Raw genomic sequence first — 12,831 nt, 5'->3', positions numbered from 1 at the left:
AGATGTTGCTTCAATATAGCCACATAATTTCCCTACCTCATGATGCCATCTATTTTGTGAAGTGCACCAGTCCCTCCTGCAGCAAAGCACGCCCACAACATGATGCTGCCACCCCCATGCTTCACCGTTGGAATGGTGTTCTTCGGCTTGCAAGCCTCCCCCTTTTTCCTCCAAACATAACAATGGTCATTATGGCCAAACAGTTCAATTTTTGTTTCATCAGACAAGAGGACATTTCTCCAAAAAGTACGATCTTTGTCCCCATGTGCAGTTGCAAACCGTAGTCTGGCTTTTTTATGACGGTTTTGGAGCAGTGGCTTCTTCCTTGCTGAGCGGCCATTCAGGTTACGTCGATATAGGACTCGTGTTACTGTGGATATAGATACTTTTGTACACGTTTCCTCCAGCATCTTCACAAGGTCCTTTGCTGTTGTTCTGGGATTGATTTGAACTTTTCGCACCAAAGTACGTTCATCTCTTGTAGACAGAACGCGTCTCCTTCCTGAGCGGTATGACGGCTGTGTGGTCCCATGGTGTTTATACTAGCGTACGATTGTTTGTACTGATGAAGGTGGTACCTTCAGGCATTTGGAAATTGCTCCCAAGGATGAACCAGACTTCTGGAGGTCTACAAATTTTTTTCTGAGGTCTTGGCTGATTTCTTTTCATTTTCCGATGATGTCGAGAAAAGAGGCACTGAGTTTGATGGTAGGCCTTGAAATACATCCACAGGTACACCTCCAATTGACTAAAATGATGTCAATTAGCCTATCAGAAGCTTCAAAAGCCATGACATCATTTTCTGGAATTTTCCAAGCTGTTTAAAGGCACAGTCAACTTAGTGTATGTAAACTTCTGACCCACTTGATTTGTGATAAAGTGAATTATAAGTGAAATAATCTGTCTGTAAACAATTGTTGGAAAAATTACTTGTGTCATGCACAAAGTAGATGTCCTAACTGACTTGCCAAAACTGTAGTTTCTTAAGAAAAAATTTGTGGAGTGGTTGAAAAACGAGTTTTAATGACTCCAAACAAAGTGTATGTAAACTTCTGACTTCAACTGTATATATAATCCATGTTTATATTAATCACTACATATCCTCTACCCTCCTCCATTATATAATCCATGATGTTTATATTAATCACCACATATCCTCTACCCTCCTCCATTATATAATCCATGATGTTTATATTAATCACCACATATCCTCTACCCTCCTCCATTATATAATCCATGATGTTTATATTAATCCCTACATATCCTCTACCCTCCTCCATTATATAATCCATGATGTTTATATTAATCACCACATATCCTCTACCCTCCTCCATTATATAATCCATGATGTTTATATTAATCACTACATATCCTCTACCCTCCTCCATTATATAATCCATGATGTTTATATTAATCACCACATATCCTCTACCCTCCTCCATTATATAATCCATGATGTTTATATTAATCACTACATATCCTCTACCCTCCTCCATAATATAATCCATGATGTTTATATTAATCACTACATATCCTCTACCCTCCTCCATTATATAATCCATGATGTTTATATTAATCACTACATATCCTCTACCCTCCTCCATTATATAATCCATGATGTTTATATTAATTGAAAACAGAAAGGAAAATGCAGCACACCACTGCTCATGCTCCCAGGTGATTTTATTTATAACAACGTTTCAACTCTTAGTTCTTCATCAGGCAACGATATCCCAGGTGGGGGTGGAAGGTCCTATATATAGGGGCAGTACTCAGTGACATCACTTCCTGAAACAGGAGGTACAGAAAATATAACATAGGTTCACAATATTAAACATTCAATGTATCAAAATAGATGATCATACACAAGGAATGTGATCAATATTTACAGTAGGTTATGTGTACATACACATACAATATTAGGATAATATTTGGATAAAATACATTTTGACATTTTGAAACTATAAAAATGGTTTCAAGTCAAACTCCTCATTAAGGCCAAGAGGAGACGGTGTGTTGAGCCTGTGGATCCAGAAAGATTCCCTTTGAAGAAGTTTCCTCTCAATGTCTCCCCTGTGTGACATCTTGACCATTTCTATTCCAATGTATCTCAGAGAACTAATAGGATGTCCAGCTTGTACAAAATGAGCAGCAACCTGATTTTTGTCTCACCTGTCTGTATATTGCTGCGGTGCTCACTGATCCGTGTCTTAAGGCTTCTATGGGTTTTTCCTATGTAAGACAGACCACAAGGACATGTCAACGTGTAAATAACATTGGTGGACATGCAGGTAATCAGGCCTTTGATCTTAAATCTCTGTCCTGTGCGGCGGTAGGTAAATGAGTTGCATTTATAGGTGAAGCTGCATTGAGCACATTGACAACATTTGTAATTACCCTCCGTAACCTTGTCCAAGAAAGTTTCCCTTTTCTCTGGTGGATAATCAGATTTGACCACAATGTCGCTCACGTTAGGCGGTCTTTTAAAGACCAAATGTGGGGGATATTTAAAAATGACTTTCAATTGTGGGTCAGCATCAATAATGTCCTTAAATGCCTTCCACAATGGTGAGTATTGGGTGAAGCATGATGGGACATGTTCTGCTTTTTCTTTTACTTTGGTTTTAGGCTTTCCAGCTGTGTTAGTCCTTCAAAACGATCATTGGCATGGTTTACCCAATTGTCTTTATACCCCCTTTCCTTATTAAACCTTTGTGTGAGGTCCGTGGTCTGTTTCTTGTAAGAGGCATTAGAGCAGCACATTCTGCTGATACTACTGAATTGGTTTATAGGGAGACCTTTAATAAGTGGATGTGGATGAAAGCTTTCACCTCTAAGGAGGGTGTTCCTGTCTGTAGGTTTCCTATAGAGATCTGTAGAAAGGGAGGTTTTATCCTTAATAACCATCACATCAGGAAAACTGATTTGTGATAGGTTATAGTTAAAGGTGAAACAAATGTGTTCATTCATGGAGTTTAGATAAGCATGGGATTCCAAGAGTTCTTCTTGGGTCCCTGTATAGATCAGGAAAATGTCATCCAAATATCTCAAAATTAAGAGAATATTTTCAAGAAAGGGGTTAAGGTCTGGATTCAGCACCACATGTTTTTCAAACATTCCTAGATATAGGTTAACATAATTAGAAAGCCATAGTGCTGCCCATCGCTGTCCGTTTGGTCTGAAGGAAAAAGTCTCCTCTGAAGAGAGAATAGTTGGAGGTTAGTAGCAGTTCAGCCAAGTCCACAATACAGTTGGTGCTGGGTTGAGCATTAGGGGGACGTTCATTGAGGTAGAACATGAGGGCCTCTAGGTCGCCCTGATGGGGGATGTTAGTATATAGACTGGTTACATCAAAAGTACACAGAATATCATTTTTCAGGAATAGGGTCCACAGATTTCAAAATATTAATCAAATCAATAGATTCTCTGGTATACGTGGGGAGAGAGATCACCCAGGGTTTCACAAAATGGTGGAGATATTATCTCAGAGATCCGTTACCACTGACAATGGGCCTGCCTGGTATAGGTGGAGTCACGCTCTTGTGAATTTTGGGGAGAGCGTACTTTATAGTGCCCTGATCAAAGTAGTGCACTATAAAGGGAATAGAGTGCCATTTGGGATGCACCCCAGTTTCACCACCCCCCCCCCCTTCTCCCCCCACACACAGTTCTGAGAGGAGATAAAATAACCCCTTAATTTAAATGAAGCTATAAATAAGGAGAGGAGGAGGGGAGGAGGAGGGGAGAGGAAGCAGGTGTGTCCTGGGGAAGAAAGGGAACAACACATCACTTCCTGTAACTCAGTATCAGAACTAGAACACGTCCCTGGTGAATGACTCTGATAACTAGAAATAGTAGACATGAAACTATCAGCTGGTCTTTGGGTGAGACTGAAACCAATGGTCTACAGACAGCTGTTCCTGTTGTAAAGTACATGTAGATCTTTCCTCAGTCATTATTGGTGGTCCTATGTCCTCCTCTGGTGGACGTTGACAGAACTGCAGACTCTGTTCTGATCATTGATGCACGATGGGGTGAATCCTAACTTCCAATTAAGGTGAATCTTTATTTAGTCATGCATTGATGCCAATGGGAGACTAAGTGAAAATGTTACTGAACTGCAAGTTAGGATTCTCCCCAATGTGAACAAGACCAGACTTAGAGTGAGGGCACCAACGAGGACAGATGTGAGGAACCAGATGAGGACACAGAGAGAGAAAATGGAACAGGACAACGATTCATGTGGACTAGAGGAAGGAGGATCCCTAAACCTTTGTTAGACTGATATAGTCTCTCCACTACACCCATCCACTAGGACTAGAGGAAGGAGGGTCTCTAAACCTTAGTTAGACTGATTTAGTCTCAACTACATCACTACACTCCTCTCTGAACCAGACCAACACAGAACTGAGGAGAGCTTTGTACTGACAACAGAGATATTGTACACTAACTTTCAATAACTTTATCATTTGTGATTGATTTGAAACTGCGTGATGGATTTAGTCTGGAAATTATTACAATGAAATACAACTATAATGAAATACAACTGTTTGAGCCACAAGGTGGAAGCATATTATAATATTTTATCTCTTCTCTTTCCCCCTGCTGGCAAAGATGTATGGAGAGAAAAGATTCATGAGTAAAATGTTATTGTACATTATATTAAGACGTACGTTTATAACACTATTGAATATAAACTATGAATATATTGAATTTATCATGTTATTGTACTGTTGTTTTAATTCCTCATACAGTGAAAAGTACAAGCAAATATTGCCTAGGAAATAATCAAGTTTTCTTTTCTAATCAAATATTTTAAATAGATATGGAAGATTATTAAATAGGTACTTTCAGAATGTTCTTATAATACAATCATATCACACTAATGAAGGTTCTCAACAATGTGAAGTTCTAATTTAAACTAAACCTCTAGTCCATCTCTGGTTATTCATTAACATTACAGTAAACCTGCTCTACATCCTGGATATCTGGATCATCTCTGATTATTCATTAACATTACAGTAAACCTGCTCTACATCCTGGATATCTGGATCAACTATTTCTGGATCTGGACTAAAGTCAGAGAGCAGGCTGCTCTATTTGAGTTCAGTTAAATTCCCCCTCATTTAGTGCTGCTATCACTGATGCTCATCAACATGATCAAATACAAACACTTGTTCTTTAGAATGCTCTTTATTGAATATCCACAATACAGCAAAGCTCTAACTATTCCTCTATTATACATCTGCAAAGCAACCAATTTCAAATATAAAAAGTATACTTATCATATAGCCTACGATATCAGTATTAGTGGATATTTCTCTCTTTAATGGAACATAATGTATATATGCAGGTTAAACTTCTAATGAATTAATAATAACTTGAAAAGTGATGTAGAAAATCAAATTGACATTACAATGGTTCTCAGGCTATTCAGTGCTGCATTCAGACTTCTTGATGCCTTTCTCAGCGAACTTGGAGCCTGCGGTGACTTTACATGAGAACACTTTGTCCTGGTTCCATTCTGACGTGTCAACGGTCAGACAACTACTGAGTTGGAACGTCTTGTCGGCTTGCGGCACCGGGCCACTCGTAGCGATGACGCCGGTGACCGGATTCCCGCCAGCGGTCCAGCTGACATCGGCGTAGCCCATGGCCATCTGACTGGCCAGACACACCAGGCAGGGCGAAAATCTGATATCAACTTTGGAGGGGACAATTACATTAAATTTTCTCAAGAGCAATTCCTGAGGGGGACACCAAAAGTAGTGCTGTAACACATAGCCTACGTTTAATATGGTAAATGTATATTGAGGAACCAAAGAAATAAGGTGTTTGCCGTACTCCTAACTACCGGTACCCAAAACTACACAACTAATCACAACAGCAATACCATTGCCTTTAACAAATCTTAGTTCAGTCACCAGTTTAAGTTGAGAGTGGGGGTATCCATGGCATTTTCCAATTATGTTCCTATTTTACAAGTAAAAAAAATTGAGAACCTTTCATAATGTTGCCAAACAAAGACTCAACAAACTTACCTTAGACTCCCTGACTCTGCCAGTCTGTCCCTGCATATCTGTCCCCAAATCTGCTGTCTGTGTGCAATCTGTTGCCTGCTCTGCCTAATGACATCATTGTGAAACATTTCCATTAGAATTTCATTTCTTTCTTATGAACATTTTATCAACTAGTCTTTGAGATATTAGGCTACTAGGGTTCTTACTTTGCGTTTTGGTGTACTGAAAAATACTCTGATGTCCGTCTTTTTTCTGCCATTTTTCTGCCATTTTTCTACCTGGTTGGCTTCACACACACAGTATGTAGGTTATTTACAGTAGGAGATGGGCTTCTATCATCTTATCTTCTAACATTCTATATGGGCTTCGATCTAAAAGGTAGCTAGCAAATGTGAAACGGATTGCAGTGACAAGAGTTGACAGCTGTATGAGTTCACCATTTACACAACATATGCTGCAACCTTTTGTAATTTTAATCGTTTGTTTCATATTGGCTGGCTTCTAACAATAGCTGAATTTGCAAAGCTAGCGAGCACCAATTCAGTGGTGTTTGCTATAATCTTTGCTACCCGGGTTAAATAAAGGTGAAATAAAATATATAAATAAAAGTTCCCTTGCGACAATTTAGCTTTTGCAACGAGACCATTAAATATATTTCAAACAATGGTAGAAGAGAGTGTAGTTCTGTTCAGTTTATTGCTAACCTTATCACAGGGACTTTGAAGCACTAACTTACATGCATGCTGATCTTGGAATAAATTGACGATTGCAAAGATTCCATCTTTGATGACGCCACATAAATGGAATAGGTACTAGCTAGCTTAATAGTTAATATTTGCGCGCTAGCTCTGCAAATTCAGCTAGTGTGTGTGCGCGATTGACTGGATTAACCTCACGTCAGTTACGTGCATTGAGTGCCTTTCAGACAGTAGATACAACCTCTACCTCTACGTTACCTAGCAAGCTAAGGAACTGGCAGTGGATCAAACCATTGTGAGGCAAAGGGTGGGGGGGTCGCAATCTTTTGAAACTTAAAAATGCACTATTAAGTGTCTATAATCAGCACAATTGCTTTCATTGCGTATTATTAATGTTATTTAAATTACATAGTTATGTTTCAGTGATATATTGGGGGGGACAAATCATATTTTTCCCAGCATGGGGGGGTCGTGTTCCCCCCATCCCCCCCGGGATTTCCGCCCCTGACACCAGGGTGACTTTGTTGGACTTCAACTCATCACTGGACGGAGGGAGGATGGTCAAGACAGGTGGAGGGAGGGTAGAGTCTGGAGCAATGGAATGAGCAGAATAAATATTACACAAAATCATTTGATATGTTAGTAGAATGAAACAGGGTTGTGTGATTATACTGTAGAATAAAAATATAACGTTTTCTCAAAGACTACAAACAATTAACATGTTGGGCTCATAAAATGAAAAGGCACTAAAACCATGTAATTCTATTGTTACATGTTACTCACAAATCTCTGTTTGTAACTGGACTTATTTAGAAACTTTCTAAGTAACTCTCCATATGTGACTTTTCAGAGGTGAAGCAGATTTCTGTACAAGTGGATAACGAGTTCAGATCACTAAGTTTAAACATAATCAAGTAGTCAGATGTGCTGAATGAGGGATACAATCAAACATATATCCTACTTCTAGTAAACCAGCAAAAAGAGTTACCAACTGTAATGTAGTAGCCTGCAATGTAATTCAGCATGTAACAACATGGTTTTATCATTATTTAATATAACGTGCAACCAATCTTTTAAAGGTCAAATAGTCCATTACGTTTTTTAAGTTTAAATGTGAAATCAACAACTACAGATATACTGTAGGATATGAAGATGTCACAATGTGTCCATGACACTTGATAATCAGTCCACAAAGTAGGTTATTTACACTAAATAATTATGAAACAAGAACACCATGTTAAGTACTTTAACTTTATTAACTATTATGTATTACAAAAAACCTTGAGTACAAAACTATAAGGTTAAAAGAAAGGGTACTCACCACTGACAATGAGCTTGGTTCCTTGTCCGAATACCACAGTGATTCAGTTTGTATACACAGCCGTACAAAAACCTCCTCACTCTCTCTACTGAGAGGACAGGAACTGAAACATCCCATTCAGACAGAGCTTCACTCTCTCTACTGAGAGGACAGGAACTGAACCATCCCATTCAGACAGAGCTTCATTCTCTCTACTGAGAGGACAGGAACTGAACCATCCCATTCAGACAGAGCTTCACTCTCTCTACTGAGAGGACAGGAACTGAACCATCCCATTCAGACAGAGCTTCACTCTCTCTACTGAGAGGACAGGAACTGAAACATCCCATTCAGACAGAGCTTCACTCTCTCTACTGAGAGGACAGGAACTGAACCATCCCATTCAGACAGAGCTCCACTCTCTCAACTGAGAGGACACACAGGAACTGAAACATCCCATTCAGACAGAGCTTCACTCTCTCTACTGAGAGGACAGGAACTGAAACATCCAATTCAGACAGAGCTTCACCCTCTACTGAGAGGACAGGAACTGAACCATTCCATTCAGACAGAGCTTCACTCTCTCTACTGAGAGGACAGGAACTGAAACATCCCATTCAGACAGAGCTTCCCTCTCTCTACAAACATCTCAGGCTTTTCTAGAGTTTTTCTCTATGAAGTAACAGTATATAGTATAGCATCATATTCTGCTGTTGGTGTCTGGTCCTTTTCAATCCATCAGTTAAAGTAATATCCATGTGATGAAGTGTTGACTTGATGATGATGATGATGGTGATGATGATGTTCAGACAATGTCTTTGAATGATCCTTTATCTCACTGTAATCAATAATCACTGATTCACTTGAACTGACACGTCTGATTAAAGGCTTGTCCCTCTTTCAGTCAAAAAGGAGAAGTGTTGCAGTCAGAGTTTTTTGTCATAATGTAAATCACTGTGATACGAACTCTTCAGCAGAAACATCATATGTCTGACAGTAATACACTGCTGAGTCTCCTGCCTCTACCTGTTTAATGATCAACTGATAATCTAAGTCTGAGGTGGATTGAGAGTTGAACCGACTAGAGGGGAAACCTGGGCCATAATATTTAGAACTGTCATTGTCGATAAAGCTCAGAACATACTGAGGAACCCCACCAGGAACCTGTTTGTACCAATGGACATAGTTTCTATCAAATCTGCCAATGTTACAGTCCATAGTGACCTCCTCTCCTGTGGTCTTGGTCTGGACAGAGGGCTTCTGGGTCAACACTATTACACCATGAACACCTGTTGACACAACACAATCACCATGAGACATATATGTAAATATAAAGGTAAAAATAGAAACGTTAATGAAAATATACATGTTAGAGCAGTGATGAGAGTGCAGAGTGTCCCCAGCATGTTGTCAGTGTGTGGTGTGAACGGCCCTTACTGTCCAGCTGAGAGATGAGCAGAGTTGGAGTTTGAGGAGAGGAGAGGCTGCAGAACCCACCTATAAGGAGACAGACAGGGAGGACCAGAGGGAGGGGCCTCTACATCTCAGCCTATCAGCTTCTGAGAAGATGGACTTCTGATACATTTAAATTACAGTTACTATTAAGCCATCAAAAATGTGAAATATTTGAGATAGGACTATTTCATAAACATATTGTATATGTTATGTTGCATTGTAAAGAGCAGTATTCTGTTTCTGCTCAGTTATGTTTGTTAGTTTATATCAGCATGTCATAATATGTATAATAATAACATTCTAATAATATTATCTGGATGGTGGGGTTCTGAACTAACAGTATATCACTAAATGACTGTTGATGTAATATGTCTCTACAGTAAACCAGGGGACTGACTATCATGGAGGTTATCTGATACATGGAGTCTTCTGTTAGGACGGAACCATCTGGAATATCACTTTATCATTCATGGTTTGTGACAACTGGGTGTAATTGTTAATGACAACATTCTACTAAATGTGTGAAGGGTTTTGTGTAAAACACAAGCATGGCCTGTTCTCCTACTGCAGACACACTGGTTCAGGATGACTTGACATTCAGTTAGTGTCTATATTCAGAACATCTGAAAGCAGAAGTGAGTGTATTTGGTGAGGAGGTTTTTGTCATGGTGTATATCACTGTGATACGTGCACATTAACAGAGTTGTCCCATGTATTACAGTAATACACTGCTGATTCTGTCTCCTCCACAGTATTAATAATCAAACGATAATCTGATTTAGACTGATGATTAGATGTGAATTTAGGAGAGGAGAAACCAGAACCATATTCTACAGAGCTCCAACCAGTGTGGTACCACCTCAACATGTACTGAGGAACTCCTCCTGGAACCTGTTTATACCAACGAGCAGCACTATTCTCAACAGTCCCCAGGTTACAGTCCATAGTGGCCATCTCTCCTTTCCTCACTGTCACAACAGGAGTCTTCTGTGTCACCACAGTCACACCACTGACACCTGGGAAATAAGAAGATGACATGTAGTAAAGAGAAACATACAGATTCATTATTAATAAAACAGGAAGTAAAACCTCCAGGAAGTCAGACTCCTTACATGTTAGAGCAGTGATGAGAGTGTAGAGTGTCCCCAGCATGTTGTCAGTGTGTGGTGTGAACAGCCCTTACAGTCCAGCTGAGAGATTAGCAGGGTTGGAGTGTGAGGAGAGGAGAGGCTGCAGGACCCACCTATAAGGAGACAGACAGGGAGGAACAGGGGGAGGGGCCTCTAAGGTTAACCTATCACCAAGCCAGGGAGGGCCAGAGGGAGGACCCTCCTCCATTATGACTCATCATGTCATTGCTACATTGGCTGGACATACTACAGAGCAAGTCAAAGTGTACAAATATTTCGGTGTGTGGGTTGATGACAAGCTGAGCTTCACTGTGCATGTAGAGAACTTGATAAGGATGCTCAAGCTTAGAATAAGTGTTTGTTACCGGCATAAGGCTTGTTTGTCTTTGGAGGCAAGGATGGAGCTGTGCATTACTGGCGGTTTTAGATTTTAGGTTTTAGATTTTAGTGATGTTATATATATGCAGGCCTCAACCACGACCCTGAGAGCACTTCATTCAGTGTATCATGCAGCCCTTAGGTTCACTAATGAAACTAGATCATCAAATTTTGAAATGTTCAGGAGAGAATTCCAGGACCACGGAGCTGAGTAACTAAAACTATTTCTAGCATGACTTGTTCTAAATTTTTGGTACTGTTAGAGGCAAATGAGAATGGGATCGTAATTGATATTTATTTACCGACCTGAATAAAAAAGAACAGAGGTATAATGGCATTTTACCCAATATGGCCTTGTAAATCAGTGTATACCAGTGTTTAATCCTACGCAAAGTCAATGACGACCAGCCAACAGCGCTGTGGAGATCACAATGACGTGTTAGACGTTTTTGATTTGTAATGGAGTTAACACTTGATCGATGTATATATCATAGAAGAGTGTAATTGTCTTTCGTACAGCTGTTTTTTAGTCAAGACTTTGGTGTTTTTTAACGTAATATGTAATTGTTGTGCTGTATGTGTGTGTATAGTTTTGTTTAATGTTGTGTTAGTGTATGTAAGTTGTTTTGTTTGAAACTTTGTTCCCCCTGCTGTTATTAGACCAGGTCTCTATTGGAAAAGAGAAAAACCTGAATAAATAAAGGTTAAATAAAAACATACATATATATATAGCTGGTATAACTGAGTCAGGTTTGTAGGCCTCCTAGATCGCACCCGCTTTTTCAGTTCTGCCCACAAACGTTCTATTGGATTGACGTCAGGGCTTTGTGATGGCCACTCCAATACCTTGACTTTGTTGTCCTTAAGCCATTTTGCCACAACTTTGGAAGTATGCTTGGGGTCATTGTCCAGTTGGAAGACCCATTTGCGACCAAGCTTTAACTTCCTGACTGATGTCTAGAGATGTTGCTTCAATATATCCACATAATTTCCCTTCCTCATCATGCCATCTATTTTGTGAAGTGCACCAGGCCCTCCTGCAGCAAAGCACGCCCACAACATGATGCTGCCACCCCCGTGCTTCACGGTTGGAATGGTGTTCTTCGGCTTGCAAGCCTCCCCCTTTTTCCTCCAAACATAACAATGGTCATTATGGCCAAACAGTTCTATTTTTGTTTCATCAGATCAGAGGACATTTCTCCAAAAAGTATGATCTTTGTCCCCATGTGCAGTTGCAAACCGTAGTCTGGCTTTTTTATGACGGTTTTGGAGCAGTGGCTTCTTCCTTGCTGAGCGGCCATTCAGGTTATGTCGATATAGGACTCGTGTTACTGTGGATATAGATACTTTTGTACCCGTTTCCTCCAGCATCTTCACAAGGTCCTTTGCTGTTGTTCTGGGATTGATTTGCACTTTTCGCACCAAAGTACGTTCATCTCTAGGAGACAGAACGCGTTTCCTTCCTGAGCGGTATGACGGCTGTGTGGTCCCATGGTGTTTATACTAGCGTACGATTGTTTGTACTGATGAATGTGGTACCTTCAGGCATTTGGAAATTGCTCCCAAGGATGAACCAGACTTCTGGAGGTCTACAAAAAAGATTCTGAGGTCTTGGCTGATTTCTTTTGATTTTCCCATGATGTCGAGCAAAGTGGCACTGAGTTTGAAGGTAGGCCTTGAAATACATCCACAGGTACACCTCCAATTGACTCAAATGATGTCAATTAGCCTATCAGAAGCTTCTATAGCCATGACATCATTTTCTGGAATTTTCCAAGCTGTTTAAAGGCACAGTCAACTTAGTGTATGTAAACTTCTGACCCACTTGAATTGTGATACAGTGAATTATA

General features: G+C 39.9%; 1 protein-coding gene across 2 annotated transcripts in view; it reads right to left on the bottom strand.

Annotated features, from left to right (window-relative positions):
* LOC106606263 (immunoglobulin lambda-1 light chain) overlaps nt 1-10,686 on the bottom strand; it is a 147,299-nt gene extending 136,613 nt beyond the window's left edge. The window contains exons 1-5 of one of the 2 annotated variants that reach the window (XM_045719763.1): nt 10,586-10,686; nt 10,161-10,489; nt 8,040-8,073; nt 7,230-7,306; nt 5,178-5,678 (exon numbers count right to left, since the gene is read on the bottom strand). In XM_045719763.1, the coding sequence (XP_045575719.1) occupies nt 5,430-5,678; nt 7,230-7,306; nt 8,040-8,073; nt 10,161-10,489; nt 10,586-10,625 (729 nt within the window). In that variant the 5' untranslated portion in view covers nt 10,626-10,686 and the 3' untranslated portion in view covers nt 5,178-5,429. Of the gene's footprint in view, nt 1-5,177; nt 5,679-7,229; nt 7,307-8,039; nt 8,074-10,160; nt 10,490-10,585 lie in introns of those variants that run through there. The other variant, XM_045719764.1, reaches the window with a different exon arrangement.
* Nucleotides 10,687-12,831: the final 2,145 nt, after the last annotated feature.

This window comes from Salmo salar, chromosome ssa06 (genome assembly GCF_905237065.1).
Source record: "Salmo salar chromosome ssa06, Ssal_v3.1, whole genome shotgun sequence".
Classification (NCBI taxonomy): Eukaryota; Metazoa; Chordata; class Actinopteri; order Salmoniformes; family Salmonidae; genus Salmo; species Salmo salar.
This window is presented reverse-complemented; position numbering and strand designations above follow the sequence as displayed.